Source organism: Fistularia commersonii, chromosome 1 (assembly GCF_037954325.1).
Source record: "Fistularia commersonii isolate RoL2024-O1a breed Wild chromosome 1, RoL_Fcom_v1.0, whole genome shotgun sequence".
NCBI classification, from domain to species: Eukaryota; Metazoa; Chordata; class Actinopteri; order Syngnathiformes; family Fistulariidae; genus Fistularia; species Fistularia commersonii.
In genome coordinates this window covers 3,487,318-3,509,212 of record NC_141284.1, presented here as the reverse complement: position 1 = coordinate 3,509,212, position 21,895 = coordinate 3,487,318, and the positions used below count along the sequence as shown (strand labels likewise).

The following is a 21,895-nucleotide window of genomic DNA, read 5'->3' as shown; positions in this document are numbered from 1 at the left end:
GACCTTTGCGTCCGGCCGGCTGTTTATCGATAACAAACCCGGCTGATATTCATGATGGTACTATGGTGTGTTTATTGTAAACAAGTTTAAGAAAAGAGAGAAGGCAGGATGGGGACGACCCTAACTTCTGGAAAAACACCTTGTTCTTCCCCGGGCCTGGTGGGGGGTTGGGGTTCAACATCCCACGGCGGTTCTCCCGTTTTTTTTTTGTTTTTTTTTCGGGGTCAGACGGCAGTTTCCTGTTTCCCACTTGAAAGCCAGCCGACGGCCTGGGAAAGAATGCGCCCCGTCGGCGCAGTCGGATTCCTTGTTTCAATTATTTTTATTTGGTGTTTACTGTAATTACAGTAATCACAACTTGACCCGGGGCGACGGGGATTTGCGGAGCGATTGCAGACGGCTGAGCCCGTCAACGTGGTCCTCCTCAGCGTGTGTGTGTGTGTGTGTGTTATCATCGGGCGAATCATGCCAGGCGTCCCGGGGTCCTGGTATGTTGCGTTTGTGGTGTGTGTGCTGTAGTCATACAGACCGAGAGCAAAACAGCTAACAGGCGCTAATGTTTGTTAGCTTCTTCTTGTACCATCTGTCATTTCATAGTTCTTTGCGTTGATTTTTAGCATTTAGACGCTAATTAGCGCCTACGTTGCGAGTGGCTAACAAGGGGTCAAAGGGTTTAACAAATTTTTGTAGTTGAGGATGAGCCCTTGGTGGCACCAGCCTTTGTTGCCATGGCGAGGGCGAGTCATTTTTTGTGTCGCATTATCACATTTCTGGTTCCTTCTTGGGTTACTTTGATGAAGGATTCGGCTTCTTTGAACCTGTTATGGCTTATTTGTGCACACAGCTACATCCGCGGAGGCTCCGTTTGTCCTCTGTGTCTAATTGGAGCGAATTTCTGTATGTTTTTGTGAAGCGGGTAGTATTTGGGCAGAAAACATGTGCTATCCAAACGTTTGTCAGCCCGACCCCGTTGGGTTTTTCTCAAGCAGAGGAGCAGAAAAGCACTTTTCCGGGTTTCTGTCTCGTCCGATTTTACGGACAAAGCGACTTTTCCTACCTGCTCGGAGCAATCCCCTCTCAAGGGAAGAGGGTTGCTGGTTTAACTCCGGTGGGTTAACTTTCCGCTCATGTTATTAATGCGCATCTTGGTGGACGAAAACACCAACACGCAGTTGGTGTTTGACAGTTCGGTCGCTGCCATGCAGGAAAACTAGCTCTCGGCGTGTCAAACACAAGTTGGGAAAATCCTTTTCCACTTTACGATGAGGGATTCACCCTCGGCGCGGCTGTCGACTAGGAACAACAAGACTTCAGAAAACTGTATCTGGAAAAAAAACAGTTTGTTTTTTTTCCCCCCGGTTGCCAACCCCACGACGAACCCCGACCGCCGTCTCTCCGCGGGACGGTTATGTAACGCCGCTTCCGGTGTGTACTCGTGGCCACATCAAAATAAACACGCCAGCGGAAGCAGCTCTCGGCCAGAGGAATGCGGAGAGGCCGAGGTTTTAGCGGGTTGGGAGGAGTGGGGGGGGGGGGGCAGATGGTCCGCCCAGACAAACACTTGACTGTCTCGACCCCGTGGGGGGGGTCAAAGGTCAGGAGAAAGTAACAGAGGAGTGGCCGAGCCCCCGCCGCCGCCCCGTCAGATGTCTGACCAGGTCTCAAAAGGAAAGACGAGGAGGATCTCAAAGGCTACCGATGCGGTTTTGTGTGTGTGTGTGTGTGTGAGTGTGAGTGTGAGTGTGTGTGTGTGTGTGTGTGTGTGTGTATGTGTGTGTGTGTTGGGGATATTTTATAGTTTAATTACCTCCAAACATGTGGTTAACGCTCGGGGGCGCAATCTGTCATCCTAGTGTAAACAAAATGGGCTGGAAGCTGCTGCTACACACACACACACACACACACACACACACACACACACACACACACAGCTAGGGACCAAAACACACTGATGTTGGGGTTACAACTTCTCCTCGCATTCTATTTGTTTTAAAAAGTGTGAAAATACAACAAAAAAAAAAAAAAAATTTTTTTTAATTTTTGGAAATATTTCCAAAGTTTGTCACTGCTGACAATCAATCATCATGACAATCAATACCGGAATCGTCAATAAGCGACTTTTAACAAGTCTAATCGACATTTAATCCAAATACCTGCGATATTAGTATAGCTTTTAATCCTATTAGACATACTGAAGGAGCATGTTAGCTTAGCATAGCTGTTTGTTGACATGGCATTAGCTTTGCTGCGACGTGCATAGACACAAAAACATCACAAAATCGCCCATTTTAGCTCAGCAAGTGGAAATATCATGTGGATTCTTGAACTCTCTGTGACCATGCGTTGAATATTTCACTTATATCACTTTTTAGCTTCTATCAGACCCAGAAGCTCATCAATAGATTTGATTAACAGAACGATTTGGTGCTTGTTTTTTTTTGGACAGTAAACAACGTTTTTAGTTTCCCCCCTCATCTAGAATAAAAACACATTGATAAGAAATTGCGAAATGAAGTAGCAGCGTGGGCGGATGGATGGACGGAGTTGCTCGTTTCCTGTGTGTACGTGTGTGTGTGTGTGTGTGAGTGTGTGTGTAGTCATTTACGACATGCCAAGACGGGACACATGGCCACGGATGGCGGCCGGTGCGTCTCCACATGCCATTGTCTCTGCATTTGTGGCGAGCAGATGGTGGGAGTGGACACACACACACACACACACACACACATAGAGACCCCCCCCCCTACTTTCCACCACCATAAAAGGCCACATGTGACCTCTGACCCCCTCCCTCTCCACCCCGAAGTCCCGTCTGATTGGGTGGAAGAGCTCGCGGCGGCCCCGGCAGGAACAATGCTCAGTGGTCAGCGAGAGGAAGGGGGAGGGAAGGAGGGAAGGAGGGAGGGTAGAGGATGGAGGAGGAAGGGGAGGGGGTCCGTCTCTCCCTCCGTTCAGTCCCAGCTTTCATACGAGCCCAGAAGTCAAACCGTGTCACAACAAACCGGTTGCTTTTTTTTTTTTTTTTTTCTCCCCCCCCCCTCCGCGGGAGGTGGACAGAACCCGGTCCGGCATGGCGGCACCGACGTCCGGCAGCTCCTGAGCGAGCGAAAAAACTTTTCAGCGCCTGGGGAAGCGGAAGACAGGAGTAGACCTAAGAAGGGAGAGGAGACCGAGAGTTTTTTTTTTTTGTTTGTTTTGGAGGTAGGGGGACGGACGACGGGGAAACCCGGCAGGTTTTCTCCGTCCCAGAAGAGTCATGACGGCGTCCCTGGGTACGTACACGTGCCGGAGCAAACTCTTTTGTTCTGCGCTTCTTCTTCTGCCTTTCCTTCATCCCTTCTCTCACCGTTGACCCTTCTCTCTGCATTTCTGCCTCCGCCGCCTGTTGTTTATACAACGTTACCCCCCCTCCCCTCCCATTTAAGGAGTCAATTCATGCTCGGGAACACACTCCTACGTGCCGACTTTCTGGAATTCCTCCTAATTGCTTTCGCTTTTAACAAAACACACACCCGCCTCAGGAGCGCCACCCCGACCCCCCCCCCCCTCCCCCTTGCTTTTAATCATGTTCTTTTATTCCGTTTTTTTTTATCGCCGTCGAGCTAACGGCCTTGGAAACCGCGACCTCCACCTCCAGACATCTCGCCCGGCAAAGACGGTGAGGTGGTTTGTTCCACTGCTGCGTTCGTTTTCATGATCTCATCCTCCTTGCAGGCGTTCTGTTGGCCCGGTCAGGGGGAGCTGATGTATTGGTGTTGATCGCACCCTCGCCTCCCCCTTTTCCTGCACTAATGACCTGAACTGAACCAAAAAAAAAAAAAAAAAAAAACTCTTTGAAAACTTTTTTTTTTTCTCTCCGGTCGGTGATGCTCATACTTCTGCTAGCATAGCAAATAGAGAAACAAATAAATAAACACACGCTCCGCGATGAAATAGCTCCCGGTCGAAGCGCCGGTGCTTTTTCCGGATGAAACAGAAAATAATCTCTCTCTCCGAGTTAGAAAGAAAAGTATAAACTACGATTGTTTTTAAATGCATGTAATAGCTGTGTAATTACACCCTAATTAGCAACGATACCAAAACAAAAATTCACAACCGCGAAACAACAATCCGATCGATCACCTTCGTCGTTCACGACATCTGTGGCTGGAAGGTGTAGAACTCGCTAATAACGATGGGTTAAAGCATTAGCTTCTGACCCGCGAGAGCCTCTGTTAGCGGCTAACGTCCGCACAATGGCCCGTTTGTTGCGGGTCCGGCGGTCCGACGGGGGTTTCTCTCCGCGACGGCAGCTCGGCCAAAGTGAATTAACGCTTCGTGAAAGATGAAAGTGAACACCGAGCACATGTGCGTTTTTCCCTAAGTGAGCGCACGCAACAAGAATGTTTGCAAAGAGTTGAGAAGCTGCAGACCGGCCTCCGAAGGGGGAGAGACTCGTTCGTTTTTTTTGTCGGGCGGGAAGAAAAAAAAAAAAAAAAAAAGAACAATGATGTTGCTAGGTGACAAGATGCTATCCAGTAATAGCATCGTCCATTCATTGAGGGTAAAAAAAAAAAAAAAAAGACTACATGGCCTCAAACACCTGACTCCACTACCCCGAGTCGGACCTGTTTCCTGCGTCCAGCTAGTTTCCCATTGAGACGCGGCGAGCGGCGGCTCATTTCCTGCCGCCGCCGGATTACGGAGGCCTGATGGAGCGGCATTCGCTTCCTGGTGTTTGTTCACAGACGGAGGCAGCTGTTCGGCGGGGGGGGGGGGGGGGGGGGGGCGAAGATGCGGTCGGCAGCTGCAGAGCCTCGTTTGAACATAGATCGGATTAAGAGTCAAATTCAAGTCTGGGAAGACTCAAGCGATGGACGTCAAAGTCCGACGACGTTTCCTTAAATTCTGGAGAATCTGAGAACGTCAAAAAGTTGGCGAGGGTGTGATTGGACGCTTTTGACGCTTCATTTTGACATTCCCGTTTGGATGGACGTTATTTCGGCGTCGGGAGCCAGCTGACTTGACGGTCTCCTGACGGCGTGCCGCGGGTTGGAAGCGCCCGGTGACTCGCGGTGAGCCGAAAAGGAAGCCGCTGTTGTGGCGGTCGCTCAAGTGGGAGTCGGCTATTCGGGAAGACCGCCGTTTATCAAACCGGAGGACGCGCGCTTGGTGATATTGAACTCATAACGGCGTTTTTTAACAGGAAATCCTTCCCGATACGACGCAGTTGTCCGATGACACAGGTCTGGACCAGCGTTCTAAATGATTCGAGCCAGCACTTTTTGCGGGCGTCTTTCCGCCTCGACCCAGACAGAGAACATCATCGCCGTCAGCAGAAATGCGTCTCGTGCCGGTTCAGGGTGGAGGGCTTCCGCAAAAACCCTCGCTGGCACGCGTAGAGGAAGCCGATGGCCGGGAGCGATGGGGATTTACAGATGCTCCGCGGACTGACGCGTAACAACGGCTCGCCTTTCGCCCGGCTGCAGGAAATTAGGAGCCGAAAGAGGCAGGAAATCTTGAGGTATTCTGGCGACGGGAAGCGCTGACATGGCAGAGGGCGCTTTCGGGCCACGGCAAGTCGAGGGGATCACGAGGCCGTGCCGACGCGGGGGCTTAGCAGAACATCAATTGTCTCACCGGCCTCATAAGATCGTCTCTGACATAACCGGGGTCCGGTTCAGCCGGCTGTTACATAACCAGCGGCCCGTCGTTTCTGAGCGGTGAAAAGCAGCCGCGCGGGATCGATGCTATACCTCGGCGGTATCTTTTGACAAGCGCTTCCCATCATGCACTTCCTGCAACTTCCAAGAATATGAATGAGATCTTTTGTCTTATCACTCTGCACTGCGTGGGAAGCGGTGCGGCGCCGCCATCAGATCTGTAAAATATTTACTTTTTTTTTTTTTTTTACAAACCAATCTCATGTTGCAACCTTACCTTACTACTATAAAAAAAAAAAAAAAAGGGTGTTACATAATTCCGGCTTTACCGCCGAATGTAAACATCCGTCCTTGACTTCAAACGAGAGGAGGAAAAAGCGGGAGCTACCTGCGAGCGATGGCGAAGGAACCCGGGGACGGTCGCGATAATGATCTCTTCCCCAGATGGCTTAGGAATGTCAGATCGTCTGCAGTGCGCGATCAAATATCGCAGACATTTCTGCTGTTCTGTAAAGCGTGAACGATATGGTCTGTTTTTTTTTTTTTTCCCCGCCTGTATTTTGTCTGAGGGTAGGGTGGGTGGGGGGGGACTTGGGGCAGATGACATAAAATCAGCGTTTGACAAATGACCTCGTTTTATCCCAGTCGGACCGCCATTAAGCTGTCACCCGGACGCTTTTCGGGTCGGCGATCGCAGCCGCAATCACCTTACGGGTTTCCCGTAAGCGGCCTTGTTTGCCGCCCCCCCCCCCCTCGTTTCTCCCTCTCGCCCCTTTTATCGTCCCTCGCTCCCACGCTAGCCGGCGCGCAGCTCGGCCCCCTTGCTCCCAGCGCGCCGCCCGGCTGTTAAAGCTGTCCGTCCAAACACCCCAAGAGGTCGGGGGGAGGGGGGGGGGGGGGTGCTGATTTATGGTGGACCGCCAACTAAATCCCCTCTAAGTGGAAAATAACAGCAATAAAAAAAAACAAAAAAACATCGCTCACACATTGAGAGGTGGTGAATGGGAGGAGGAGGAGGAGGCGACGCACTGCAGGGGCGGCGGGTGATTGATCGCCATCTCGGTAAAAAGGAGGCGGCCGACGGGATCGCATTCTGGAAGCGGCGGCGGCTGACTCCGGGGAGAAACGGGATTCTGCAGCCGAAGCGGTTTCTGATGATTTTTTTTTTTCCGGGGGGTGGGGGCCGTATTTCATCGCTGCAGCGTCGATTAGCGTGCTAACTGCTACTCTGAAATTCATACACCACTGAGGATTGCACTGCGAGGCCATCGGTTGGGTTGGGAAACAAAAAACAAAGCTGCGACTATTTGAAAACAAAAAAAATAATTTCATTCATCGTCCAACGACAAACCGCCATGTTTTATGCCCAGCTCTTCTTCAACTGATATTTATCAAATTCCAATTCCTTGTCTCTTGTCTGCAACATTTCATCGTCCGCTCGCATCTCCTTTAAAAAAAAAAAAACAAAAAAAAAAACACCCATATCGAGATTTTGTTTTCCCCCTTCCCTAAAAACAACCCGCAGGCTAGGACTACTGATCTGGAAAAAGAAAACAAAAAAAAAAAAAAACGGCATGCAGACCAGTTGAAATGGAAGTAAACAAAGTACCGGCGCCATTTGCGAAGGAGGCAGACAAGCGCGGAGGCCACTTGCTTTCCATAGCGTCCTCACCTGGCCCGTTTCGCCGTTTCGCCGTTTCGCCGTCGCCCGCCTGTCTGTCTGGCCCTCCGGTTCCATTAGGTCTGCCAGTCGCCAGTTTGTTGGCTGTTTTATGTAACAATAAACCCCCCGGCTCATTCACTCCGGGCCAGCTGTTCCCATGCCAGCTTCAATCCAGCATGTGATTTAATGCGACTGTCTGATGGACATCTGATGGAAACGTCCAGTCAAAAGGCTGCGCGCTTCAACACCAAACAAACAAATAAATACTATTATGATGAACTCTGAGCATCGCGCGTGAGTTTTCAACATGTAAGAAAATATCAATAATCTAAAAACAGCAATATTTAACGAAATGAAAAAGTAGCTTAGCACAGTATTGAGAGAGCCTTGCTAGTTTCCTTTATCCGCTAAAAAGGAACGCGACATTAGCTTAACGTTAACTGCGACGTGCGCGGACACAAAAACGTCACAAAATCACCCAAATTTTAGCTCAGCAAATGGAAATATCACACGGATTCTTGAACTCTCGGTGACCGTGAGTTGAATATTTCAGGGGTCGCGCACATTTGCGGAGCCATCTTTTGTGTCCCGCTGCATGCAAAGCCACACAAGACAATGTTTCACCAAAGCCTGACTGAAGTCGAGAGAGACACACATTTGAACGATTGACCCGGGAAGAAAAAAAGGGAAGCGGCGGCAGACGCGAGGTTTCTTGCATGACACGACCAAGAAATTTTGCTGATTGCGATTCTCGAGTTTTTTTGGGGGGGATTTTAGGTGTCATGTACAAAATGCACATTTAATTGGGGAAAAGAAACACATTTTTTTGCCACTATGAATATAAATAGGAGACTTCCTTTTTGGTATCTGACTGGTCATAACAGTGGTTTATTAGTTGCCTACTGGAAGAGTTAGTAGTTGTAGCGCTTGAAATCTCGCGCTTGAAATCCGACCGCTACTTCAGCACATCTGCACGCTTTGACGCGAACGAGTACATTTTTATGTGCCATCGAAAAGCGCCGATGCGCTTTCTTGCCTCCCTGCCGATCAAATCTGCATCTGCAGTTGTGATGTAGGCGGCCATCTTTGTTTTGGGCATAGGGGGGTGGAGGGGTGTATTGACTGAGCAGGTGTACGAATATAAGATCAAGACTTTGGGGTGTTTGCGAGGAACAAACCAAAGCTGTCGGCCGTCTCTCAGCTCCAATTTCAAGCGTGATTGTTCATGTTTCAACCCGGCTGGGAAAAAAAAAAAAAAAAAAACAGGCTCGAAGCCCGAGAGAGCGGCGTGTTTCCTCTTTGCACCCCCCCGCCAGAGAACCTGCAGCCTGCGATCGGCGCGAACAGCTGTAGCTTCCACCAAGCTGAAGACCTGTCATCTGCAGCCCGTGTGTGTGTGTCTGCATGGCCACATTCCTGCGGTCGGTGGGGAGTCTGTAAACACACTGATGCAACTGGAACAGCATCACGTGCGCGTGAGAATGTGTGTTTAGTGGAATGAAGAAACTGAGTGGCATTTTCTTTGGTAGGTTAGAAGGCAACTTCTGTTGCAAAACTACCTGTATGTTTGTGTGTGTTTTGACAATGTGATGCGGGAACTATACATTTGGATCATTTGCTGGCCTTTATGGGTTGATGGGACTCGTCTCGGTACCAAGCATGATGGAATGTATAGATTTAACTCAGAGCCGTGGAACTATCGCCTTCTTTGTCAGTGTGTGTGTGTGTGTGTGTGTGTGTGTGTGTGTGTCTGCGTGAGCACGCAGGCGCTGCTGGCTGGTTCAGCTTGGTAGTGGTGCCCACATGGTTATGTGCCATCTGGAATGGGTTTTGCATGGCACGGCCTGCACTGAGCAGGCTTTGTGTTGCCTCGGAGTGTCGCGAAAAAAAAAACAAAAAAACGTGATTGGCCCTGCGGCGCTCGGCAAAGTAAGCGTTTATCTTTTAAAAAAATGCACCGCAAAAAAAAAAAAAAAAGAAAAAAAAAGAAAAATGTCAACACGTAAGATGGCGATGTTTACTTTAGGTCAGTGGCAGCCGGAAGTTTTTATCAGCTTAGTCACATCCGTCTACATCCGTATCATGTTGGCTGTTGACATTTCAGACTGCATGCAACCGGTGGTCTGACCCTTCCCGACCCCTCGAGAACAGGATCTATCGGAAGGAGCCCCTCGTGGCTGGTTTATGTGTTTGCAAACTGGATGAGCGACCTGCCGAGATGGACGGCGATCCGTAGCCGGCAGGATGATTCTGGATTCTGGCATCTGATTCGTTGGGTGCAAAAGTGGCAACTCTTAATACGTTTCGACAACTTCTATTTACTCGTTGAATACAAAAACTACCGTTGCTGCTCCGAGCTATGGTACACTAGCATGCCAACAAGCTAATCAGCATAGTAGCAGTTGTTTACATCAGTGCTCTACTGTTACAACGCGTTATTTTTTATTTTTTGGGTAAGTTAGCCCCTCCCTCCACTATCACTAACTTAAAAGGTTAGTGATAGTGGTATTAAGAAGAAGCTAAGAATTAGTCGATGTGAAGACGGAAATATATAGCTAAACGTGACAGCTGTGTTGCTGTTACAGATCTTGCTGAATACTTTGACGCGACTAAGTTAAACCTGTACAATGATGTTGCTAAAGGGGTGACTGCGCTAACAAAGGAAAGGTCTCAAGTCTTAGAAGAAGTAGAAAAGTTATTGTTAGTTTGGATTAATGAAAAGCAGCTTCCTGGAGATAGCATGAGCGTTAGCGAAGGTCTCATATGCAAGACAGCTTTCCCGTAATTTAGGGATTTAGGGATTTTTTTGCGGCTAATGAGCTTCATGGTGCCAAAACATTTAGCCTCGTCACATCGGACCAATGAAATTACCGTGAAATTCTGAGGTCGTTCGATTCCGACACCAAAGCAGACCAAGATGGAGATCGGCTGGAGTAGGACAAAGTGTGGATAGAAAATGGATGGATGGACTTTTCCTTGTGTTAATTATTATTAATCTTTTTCATCAGCTGTGTTACAGGAACTCTTTGGAAAAAAAGATATCCAGTACGTATTTAATTAAAAGTAAAACAAAAAAAAAGTTTTGTGTAACACCTTCGGCTTACAGACAAGTACAGCCTATATATGTACGCATATATTTATTTTTAGCCGGTGCGGCTTATATTCAGGTGCGCTCAATAGTCCAGAAATTTCTGTTCTTTTGCTGATTTAGTGAAGGAAATGCTGAGTACAAGTGCTGGCAAGAAGAGAAAGAGCACCAAAAACACAAAATAATTAAGGTTATCTTTAACTCCTTTCTGTATTTTGGCGACAAATAAACCCATAAACAAAGCTTCAGTCGAGTACAGTAAGTTTTTTGTGGCTGGACAACCGATCATTGGGATATAAGTATGTATACAGGACTGTCTCAGAAAATTAGAATATTGTGATAAAGTTCTTTATCTTCAATAATGCAATTACAAAAACAAAAATGTCATACATTCTGGATTCATTATAAATCAACTGAAATAATGCAAGCCTTTTATTATTAAAATATTGCTGATTATGGCTTACAGCTTAAGAAAACTCAAACATCCTATCTCCGAATATTAGAATATCATGAAAAGTAATTTTTGTTTTTTTCAATTGCATTACATAAGATAAAGAACTTTCTCACAATATTCTAATTTTCTGAGACAGTCGTGCATACGTGGTAGAATTGGAGTGCAAAAGTTATTTCTTTGCTCGGAATATTCTTTTAGCGTTGAAACATTGCCAGAAGTTGCCGTCGCTGACTGGGAACTTTCTGTTTTAGTCAGAGAATGGGCCCTTTTTCACGCCTCCTCTTTTGTCCCCGCCATCCACCCCTCGCCAAGCCAGGGCCGGCCGGGCCGCACGAAATGCCCGGAGTTTATTTGCCATTTTGTACATCCTTTTGAAAAAGCAAAAACGGTGGAGCCGAGCGCATGTGTTTCCTCGGCTCCCGGTTAGCTCATGATGTAAAAATAGCGAAAAGAGTCCTGAGGCTGACCGGTGAGACGTGTCGAGCCTCTCGCTCATGACGGAGGACGAGGAGGGGGGGGGTTGAGTCTGACATGGAACTTTTGGCTAATTCTGGACATATGTTTGTGTGCGTGATCCAAAAAAAAAAAAAAAAAAAATGGCAATTAGCGTTCAGGGAATCGTCATGGTTTCGGATTTAGAAAGTTAACAACACAAACCCACGTATTACAAAGGATTTCTGACTTGGCAGAACGGCGTCGGGGCAAACTCACCCCGCCCGGGTTCTTCATCACTGGATGTATTGGGGCTTAAAGTGAGTAGCCATGGTGACGGCGTAGCCGGGGTACGGCGGGTCAAAGGGCGCGCGGCGGTGTAATAACCACCTGGAAGGTCCGACGGAGGCCGACCTGAGCTCGGGGTCGGGGGTCGGGCCGAGGTCGGCCCGGCGCGGCCGTTATTCGTCAGTTCTGTAATTAAAGAGGATGAGCGGCCGCGGCGAGGAGAGCCGGATCGTGGGAAAGGCGAGAGACGAAGGTCAGACGGTTCTGCTGAAGTCGTCCCAGGAGAGAAACTGTGGGAGTGCTTAAGAAATCCTGCCGCCCGCAGAGTTTCCCCATCTCTGTTTGTTTCCATCAAGCGTCAAGGACCAGAGCCCCGATTTAATCATCCCTTGTGTGTGTGTGTGTGTGTGTGTGTGTATGTGTGTGTGTGTGCGCACCTTTGACCCGATTGATGTTCGGGTCAAATTACTTTTTTGACTTCTTCCAAAGTTCAAGTTGAGTGTGAAGGCACCTTTGACTTTCTGGGTGTGACCGGATGGACGAGTCAGAGCCCCTGTCTTTTATCAGCAGAATATTGCAATTCTAAAAAAAAAAAAAAAAAAAAAGTGGTTGGAAAATAAAAGTTAAAATTTTCTTTCAAGCTCAAAAGATGATTTTTCCAATTTTTCAGGCATTTTCTCACAACTTTTTTGCTAATTTCATGTGATTATTGGGCACTATCTCTGCAACTGTTTGAAAATTGAAAAAAAATTGAGTGAAAATATCAAAAAATTTAAATATTTGATGAGCTGATTTTCCCTAAGTTTTCCACACATTTACTTGCAATGTTTTACTAATTTTCTTCCGATTTTCCCCAAATTTTTCAGGCATTTTCTTGTCATTTTTTGACAACTTATTTGAGATTTCTCATGATTATAGGCCACGGTCTAGGTAATTGGATGAAAATTTCAAAAATGTTATGAGTAAAAATACATAAAAAAATTTACATATTTTAAAAAGCTGATTTTACAGACATTTACTTGCAATGCATTACTAATTTACTTTTGATTTTCCCAAAATTTTCAGCAATTTTCTTGCAATTTTTTGCTAATTTACTAGATTTTACATAATTATTTGCTACAATGCAAGAAACAGGTTGAGAAGAATTAAAGAAATGTAACATCACTAAATGTATAATAACAAAATTAGATATCTTTTGACATTATGCAAAGGCATTTTCAGAATAATAGAAGTTATTATTTTGATGATCTAATTTTTTCCCAGATAATTCTTCTCAATTTACATTACAAGCTCATTTTAAGTCCCATAACAAACACTCTGGAAGGTGTTTGCTGACTTATTTATTTACTCTTCCAGCCCTAAAAAAAAAAAAAAAAAAAAAGTTAAAAAAGACAAATCTGCCGCCGTGCCTTCATCGCCTCATCCGTCCACGCATTCCTCCGATGCCACGCGTTGCGTTATAAAAACCCCACTCGTACCATTCGAACGCAAACAAAAGCGGCGTCTCCGAATTCCTTCACCTCGGGGTCCTTGAACGGAGGGGAAGGAGCGGAGCGGGTGGCGAAGGGGAGGAGGTGGGCTAACAAGGGGCTCTTTATAACGCCTGACTCCCTGGCGGTGAGTCATCGGGCTTCAGAGGCCCCGGCGCTCCTGTTCGCTGAATGACACACACTGTGTTGTCAGAATGTCATGTCGGCGTGTTTGGACTTACATGCCATCCCGCCAACATCACACACACATATGCAAACACAGAGTTCCCTGTGGACCCTGTCAGTCCGATTTCAAAAAAAAAAAAAAAGGAGAAATGTGTAGCGCTGAATGTATATCATCCTTGGAAATAAGCATTCCTGATTTGTTTTCTTGCAAGGTGTTGTTGAGCAACACACGAGCCCAAACAATTGTTTTGGAATTTAAAATGAATTAACGTTATTTTTTTTTTTTGCCATTTTTTGAATCCACGAACTGTAGAGAAAACAAAATGACAGTTCTGCATGCAACAAAACATTTTGAGCTTGTGAAAAAAAGATATTGGGTTGAAGGAAATACTCAATGCCTATTTGACTCCTTCTTATATTTATGAAAAAAAATTAAATTATCCACCGGCAGCTAACCAGAATTTCTGTCGCCTCTCTGTGAGCTGTCATCCTTTTACTGCTGCGTGTAAAAAGTGCAACAAAAATATTTTAACCATTTACTTCGACCGCCGTAACCTTCAGATTTATAAATTACATTTTAAAATGAACGAACTAAAATAAAATATACGCATCTCAGTGAATGAGTTAATGGCCGAATGTCATTTACAAACACATTCACGTGTCAATTTCGAATTTTAATTTTCTCGCTCTCATATTTGCGTCGTGGATATTTTTTTTCGTATTTCAAGCATAAAATTTGCTTTTTATCTTAGAAAAAATTGTATATAAAGTGATTTGTACCTTAAAGGGCCACAGTATATCTGTTTATGAATGCGAGTGAATGGTTGTGTGTCTCCATATGAAAGAATGGATATATGATATCACATGCTGAGCGTAAAGAGCTGACCGTATCAGATAAAGAATGAAAGTTGTTAAAAAATGTCTACTACCAATATTTGGACCCATAAATCTTGCCGAGGCGCAAGAAAAAGACGAACTTTACTGGCGGTAAACTAGCAACGACACCCTGCCCTGTTTTCAGATTATAACGGCGTTGCCGAGGATCAGGGGAAGTTGACATCCTAAGACAAAGGAACTTCCCGCCGGTGACGCCACTTCAATCGTTTTTCTTTTTTTTTTTTTGGCGCCGGGCTTTATCGACGTGCGGCGGCCAATCGGACGGGGTCTCTTGCGCAACGGAAGCCACCTCGGGATGAGCAAACACGAGGACCAGAAGACCGTTATTATGGTTTATTACAGTGACACATACTGGGAGTTTTCACAATAACAGTAACTGCCGACCTCTGTGTGTGTGTGTGTGTGTGTTTCCAAGAGCACAGTTAAACACTAACTTCCCCCTTTTTTTTCTGTTTTTTTTTTTTTTTTTAAGAATCGCGGAGTTTCCTGGACAGTGTGAGCCACGCCGGCGGCGCCTCCACAGACGGCGAGCTGTTCAGGTCAGAGGTGACGCCCACTTCCTGTCAGAGGATCTTTGGCTCGGCACGCTCGGTGTCGTCGGGCAGCCCCCTCCCACACACGGACAGGTGCTGAGCCGCACACACACACACACCACCGCCCTTCCAAGTTTAAACCAACCAAACACACACTTTCTTCCCCAGTGGAGACTCTCGCTACTGTATTTTCTGGACTATTGAGCGCGCCTGAATATAAGCCGCACCGGCTAAACGTCAACAAATGAATATATGTGTACATATATAGGCTGCACTTGTCTATAAGCCGCTGATGATATTCACACAGAAACATTTTATTTAAACTTTTAACTAAAAACAGACCCATAACATTCACAAATACATACTGGAAATGCATTTTTCTGAACAGCGGCTGTAACACAGCTGATGAAAAGAGATTTACTCATAATAAATAACACCAGGAAAATCCAGTCCATCCATTTTCTATCCCCGCTTTGTCCTACTCCAACTGATCACTATCTTGATTTTCCTCCTGCGCACTAAATCTACCGAAGTCGTCTTCTTCAGTGTCTGAATTGAACGGCCTCAGAATCCGAAGCTCATTAGCCCCAAAATTCCATAAATTAGCCACATAATTGTTGAAAAAAGTAGCGGCTTACAGCCCAGAAATTACAGAATTTTCAAAAACGCTGTACAAAATCGCATACAGATTTGACTTTTCACTTTTTACGGAATACAGCAGAACCTTGACTTACAAGTTTAATTTAGAATTGAATTTTTAACTCGATTTGCTTGTATATCGAATTAAATTTCCCCATTAAAATGAGCTGAAACGCGATGAATCCGTTCCAGCCCCCCGGTTTATTTCTTACTATTTAATGGAAAAAGTTTACTTCATAAATAACATTCAAAGAATAGAGATCGTACAGAAATAAACAGGTTTTATTAAGTGTATTTTCAGTGAAGAAAAAGGAGATGGGCGAGTTTACTTAACTTTGCTACATACTTTATGCTACGGTGTGTTGCTAAATTTAACTTGCACGCTTTGCTACGCTTTACCACTAAACTTAATTTAGCTTCCAAGTGAATGCTGGTGCTCTTTTTTTTTTTTATACTGATCAAACCATCGCCATAAATGTCTCTCACAGATGATGCTCTTGGTCACGGTATCTAACCGGCAAAGACTTTGCCATCTCTTCATGCACATGTCAACGACACAAAACATCTTGCTCGTGTTTTTCCATGATTTTCATTGGGTTTCCTTCGTGACAGCCGGCGTGTCCAACTGGTTTTAAATGCCAATTTACAAATGGGAGTGCATGTGTCAAACACTCATCCTGCTTGTTCCTAACTAAGATCTCATATAACAAAACCGAAAATAAAAAAAATGATCGAATGATGGCTCATACATCGGTAAACCAAGGTTCCACATAACAAAGTTTGAAATCATTCAACAGCGAAAACTGTCAAATGCAATTTACCATAAGGTATATTGTCTCTTTAAATGTCACTCTTACTTAGTGACGCGTTTTCTTTGCTTCCTGTAAAAGCTGCATTTGCAAAAATTGAATTAAACTGGAAATGACAAGAAGTCTGAAGCCTGATTGTGATGATGGAGCCGTGTTGCCGTTTGCTCAACGCCCTATTTTGGTTCGTTCGCAACCTAAAAACAACAACGCGTCAGCTTGTCGCCAGGATCTCAAATCGCACGTCCTGTCACTGAGGTCATGACCTACAAAACGTCTGGACAAAGTTGGTGTCCAGCTGATCGGACGTATTGATCTGTAACAATTTCTTCCAGTGATGATGCTTTTAAAATCACGGTGTTGATTGGTGTGTGTTTGTGTGTGTCCTGCCTTCTCCTCTGCAGCTCCACGCCGCCCCCCGGGTGGCACGACCGTACCCCGGACTCCCACAACTCCCCGCGGGCCTCGCCCCCTTCCAGCCTCAGCACGCCCAACGCCCACAGCTCCCCCCGGGGGCCCCCGAAGGGCCTGGGCGCCCGTCCAGGCATCTGCATAGAGACGGGCACCACGGAGTCGTCCCTGCTGGCCAACGGCAGCCTGTTGGAGACCATGGATGGTCTGGGGGGTCTGAGCCTCGGGAGCCTCCCTCCCCTGCTGCCTGAAAAGAGGCGAGGGTGCGAGTCGGGGGACCTTGGCTCCCGCTCCCCGTCTCACAGCGGATTTTCCAGCCCTCACAGCGGTAGCAGCCTGAGCATCCCTTTCTCGTCCTCCATGACCCCGGAGCCCCTCAGAGGACTCGGTGGGACGCCGTCCCCCGCAGCAGGTAGCCAGTCCAAGATTCATGAGAGGCGCCGCCTCCGTTCCGCCATTTTTGAACCGTGATTTCAAGCTGTAGGGGGGAGATGGTGAGCGCGGCTTCCACTGCAGTGATGGCGTTCCCGTGACGATACTCGACACAACAGATGAGCGGAGAATGGGGGCTGAAATTATTCACCCGCTAACACTCGGGGCCGAGGCATTTGCGTTACCGTGGCAACACAGAGGAAATTACATCACTGGTTGGATTTGGTGGTGACGGTGATTGGGGGGTTAGCTAACACTCCTGGGACAGGACGCAGGTGGCTAGGGTAGATTGTTTCCATGGGAATACTCTACTGCCATTTGTAATTTCCAGCTGTTCGGCTATGGAAACCAGGCCGCGTACCTGACCTGCTGCGTCAAAATCAGATAGGCCTGCTTCTGCTGCTGAGGTTTCTGCATTGGTGCTAGTTTTTAGTCAAAACTCACATCAAAACAAGACAAAACTCAATCCCGGCTGGCTGATGGCACGTCTTCTTATTTGAGTGGTCCGACCTCATAAAAAGTGTCTCTGTCTTTCTTTCTGTTTTTTTTTTGTTTTTTTTTTTTTTTTTTGTAGAGTTTGGCAGCAAGCAGTACACGGTGAAGTTTGTCCAAGACACTTCCAAGTTCTGGTACAAGCCTGACATCTCCAGAGAGCAAGGTACACATTGGTGCTGTAACTCATAGTCCAATGGCTGCCTCCTGGCAGATAACGCTACACCGCCCTGAGAACTCAGAGTCTAACTTTAGCTCTGTATCTCCGCGACCCTGCTCTGGATAGCCATCTCCGTGTTGAAGGACAAAGAGCCGGGCTCGTTCATCGTCAGAGACAGCCACTCCTTCCGCGGGGCGTACGGACTGGCCATGAAAGTGGCCACGCCTCCTCCGTCTGTGATGCAACAGAGTAAAAAAGGTGGGTTTGAACTCACTATAACGTTCGGATACAATGTTTTTGAGTTTTAGCTGCGGAAATGTTAATACTCCCAACGCTGTGTGTCTGCAGCAGGAGACCTGTCCAACGAGCTGGTGAGACACTTCCTGATAGAGTGCACCCAGAAGGGAGTTCGTCTCAAGGGCTGCCCCAATGAGCCCTACTTTGGTGAGAACATGGTGTCCAATAATTGCTGCTTTCTCTGTTTACGCTTTTGAAAAAGGGATGCATCGACTAAATTGACCGTTTTTATCATGTAGCTCATGGATACCACTGTCATTTTATATAAATACACAGCCTATGGCCTTAATACCAGCACTCTGCTGCCCTCTAGTGGCAAAAAAGAGTGAGGCGCAGACTGGCTCTCACCGTTTACATACTGCTGATTGGTTTGTTAAATGCTCCAAAACTTTGTTTCTTTTTTTTTATTCTTTGGCAGGAAGTCTCACAGCACTAGTGTGTCAACACTCCATCACCCCGCTGGCTCTGCCTTGTAAACTCATCCTGCCTGACCGAGGTAGACTATTCAACCGGTCATATTGTATCCACTATGGGACTGTTGGGACACAAACTAGGATCATGGAGACATAGCAAACTAGTTTAACATTGTGGCGTGACATCATGCCACAATGTTAGACTCTAGAAAAATAGAAATGGCTAAAGGAGATGCCACTGTGTCTGCATATTATTAATACTGACAATAAATAACAGCACCACATTATTTCCCTCCACATGAGGCTGCCACAGGCAATGTTAGCAAGTCGCTATGTTGGCTAAGGTTAGCTGAATTATATTCCTCTGTAAAAATGCACCAGCAATCAATACGAGCATTAATGTGCCACAGGCAAATTTCCAAGATTCCAAATTCACATTTAGTATAAATGCACTAACCACTTATGGCAGGCAAGAAAAGAGTTTAGTTGAGGCAGACATGGAAACCAAAAAGTGTTGGTTAATTCTGTCTGCTAAGGCACTTGAAAGAGGTCAATGTTAGCTTCATGGCGTGATACATAGATTAGCGTCGACAGTTCACGCTAGCTGAGCACGAACACGTTTAACTAATTAACTTGGACACCTAATGTTAGCTTTGCTCTCGTTGGCTTAGCCACTTAATGTTAGCTGTGCACTGACACATTATTCTGGTTAATTTAGACACAAGGTTAGCTATGCACTAACATGTTAAACTGGTTAGCTTAGACACGATATGTTAGCAGTGCTCAAACTCTATACTCCAGTAAGTCTAGATACAAAGACAGCTGTGCACTATCACATTAAACTATGTAATTTAGCCACCCCGTGCTAGCTGTGCATTAGCATGTTACTTAGCTGGGACATTTCAAGTTGGCTGTGCATTAGATAGTTATTCCTGTTGAAAATTGCTCTGGTTAGCTAACATGCGAGTTATGTGCAACCAGGCAACTGTTAGCGAGAGACATAAATGTTTCTTACCGAAAAATAACATCTGCCAAACGTCAATCTATCACAGCACAAGCTCTTATGTGATTTCAAAATGAAAAGCTGCAGATGCTCAATTGCTCTTGACGTGCGTGTTTTGCCTCCAGACCCCGTGGAGGAGCTGAGCGACTCTTCCGCGCAGACGGCAACGAATTCGGCGGCCGAGCTTCTAAAACAGGGCGCAGGTAACGGAAACACAATTCACACTGCAACTATTTCTACCAAAGGAAATTCTGCACGTCGAGCAAAAGATGTAGGGGTTCACTTATGATGGCGTATGCTACTGAGAGGCTAACCCCCCCTCCTCCTCCTCCTCCCCCGCGTCACGTAGCGTGTAACGTTTGGTACCTGGGTTCCGTGGAATTGGAGTCTCTGACGGGACACCAGGCGGTCCAGAAGGCGACGACGCAGACGCTGGCCGCGGATCCGCCGCCGGCATCCACCGTCGTCCACTTCAAGGTGTCGGCGCAGGGCATCACTCTCACGGACAACCAGAGAAAGTGAGGATCCCGTACAATCACGCGTCGAAATCCCGCGAGACCACGCGATGGCGCTCTTCTGATCTGGTGTTTGTCGTCCCCACCGCAGGCTGTTTTTCAGGAGACACTACGCCGTCAACACCGTCATCTTCTGTTCCTTGGACCCGCAAGGCAGGAAGTGAGTGATGGAGCTCCGAGAAAACCCCCATCCTCGTCCCAGTCGTTGATTTTCGGATCATATTCACGACATTCTGGTCGCAAACGGGATCCTAGGACTAGCATCCCGGCTAGCGTAGCAGGGGCACTAAGCTAGCAGACACAGCACGAACGATAAGCGTCAAATGAACAAATCCGCTGCCGATTTTAATTCATTTGGAAACAGATGCTCACAGTCGTCTTTCTTTTGAGAACACGGCCACGTTTACGCCAAAATATCCACGTAACGAGTTGATGATACGGCTCATGTAGTTTTCTATTCGAGCCGCCACTTCGCGCTGGTTTGTTTTGGTCACGTGATTAATACTTGTGCTGATGGGAAATGTAGTTTAAATGCGTGTTTTTATGTCCCGCAGGTGGGCGAGAGGCAGCGCCTCCACAGCAAAGTGAGTGTTTGTCTCAGCTTTTTATTAATATTTTATATTTTAAATGTACTTGGGATGCAGGGGGGGGGGGGATTCGAAATATTTCATTTTTTATCAAGTACAAGCTCCTTCATGCCCTCAGACAGCTTGAGCCCAGATTTTTCTATAAGATTTACATTACGGGAAAGAGTAATTAAACTCCCATGTTTTCACTCGTAAAAAAGAACTAAAAAAAAAAATGCAATTTTGTTTTTATCTGCCTCCTGATCATTCCTTCATGCTTCTATCAGGATCTTCGGCTTCGTGGCCAGGAAATCGCAGACTGAGACGGAAAACGTATGCCACCTGTTCGCCGAGCACGACCCGGAGCAGCCAGCGAGCGCCATTGTCAACTTTGTTTCTAAAGTCATGATCGGGTCACACAAGAAGTGACGATCACATGGTTCCCGGAAGTCACAAGAAGCCAGTTGGTGACGTCAGAGACAAAAAGGCTACTTCAGGCGTTCCCTTGCAGACGACCGACTGCACTGCGGGATCTCGCCACTTAGAGGGAGCCAGAACACAGGAAGCCTGATTCAGCTTAATTTTTTTTTTTATTATTATTAAAAGGACACAGCTGAGGATTTTTTGTACAAAATGGATTTTCACACACTCATTTTTTTCCTCCCCTCACAGTTTATCGTGTTTTTATTTTTTTTTCTCAATAAACTGTTACTTCGTTTGTAGCTGGATGTCGCACCGGGCGCGAAGATTAGATCTCCCGCACGCGAGCGTAGCATGACGAGGTATGGTTATGATTTTATCTTGGAAAAGAAGTGTAACAACAACAACAAAAATAACTATTTTTAATGAATTCAAAGAAATGAAACCTGCTGTCTGCAAGGCCAGTGTCGTGGTCGCCTCGCGCTATGGATGTTTATATGTCTCTCAAAGTATTTATCCCTTTTTACGGAAGTGTAAAAGTCTGTTTTTAAGTCTCTAAATATATACGTGTCCTATATTTTTGTACATTAACACAGACTGTACATTAGGATGATAAGTCAGCGTACCTCAGAGAAAATGTCACGTGTTGTATGGATTGTAATTTGTACATGAACGTATCAAACTGCTTCATCCTGTTGTACTAATATAGATGTTAATATGCTCCTTCATCAATAACGTCAATACAGATTCGTGTACAGTTACCGCGGTGTGAAGTCATTTTCTAAATATTTATATAGTTGTCCAACAACCGACCATGTGTTTTATCAATTTCTGGGCTTTTAAAATGCTCAGACTAAGGAAAGAAAGATCGTATACTTTGCTTTATTATTATCATTTTTTTCAATCTTGCATCAGAAAGACGGGGGGGAGGGGAAATCCTCACAGCAACTAATTGTAAATGAGTTTGAAACTAGGCGGTCGGATCTTCAGCAGCACTGCCGCGGCAAGAAGTCAATGTGTTCTCAGCCGAATAATTCAGCAGGTTCATCTGATGGCAACTAGTTTTTATTTTCAATAATCTGCTGAGTA

The 21,895-nt window shown here is 46.2% G+C and overlaps 1 protein-coding gene across 1 annotated transcript in view; it reads left to right on the top strand.

The window, feature by feature from the left end:
* The window catches only part of tns3.2 (tensin 3, tandem duplicate 2), a 40,366-nt gene extending 18,799 nt beyond the window's left edge, over window positions 1-21,567 (top strand). The window contains exons 16-26 of the mRNA XM_086144510.1: window positions 14,592-14,745; window positions 16,502-16,920; window positions 17,515-17,598; window positions 17,719-17,850; window positions 17,941-18,036; window positions 18,308-18,385; window positions 19,431-19,508; window positions 19,655-19,823; window positions 19,912-19,980; window positions 20,375-20,404; window positions 20,674-21,567. Of these exons, the coding sequence (XP_086000636.1) occupies window positions 14,592-14,745; window positions 16,502-16,920; window positions 17,515-17,598; window positions 17,719-17,850; window positions 17,941-18,036; window positions 18,308-18,385; window positions 19,431-19,508; window positions 19,655-19,823; window positions 19,912-19,980; window positions 20,375-20,404; window positions 20,674-20,815 (1,451 nt within the window). The 3' untranslated portion in view covers window positions 20,816-21,567. The remainder of the gene's footprint in view (window positions 1-14,591; window positions 14,746-16,501; window positions 16,921-17,514; window positions 17,599-17,718; window positions 17,851-17,940; window positions 18,037-18,307; window positions 18,386-19,430; window positions 19,509-19,654; window positions 19,824-19,911; window positions 19,981-20,374; window positions 20,405-20,673) is intronic.
* The last annotated feature ends 328 nt before the right edge of the window (window positions 21,568-21,895 follow it).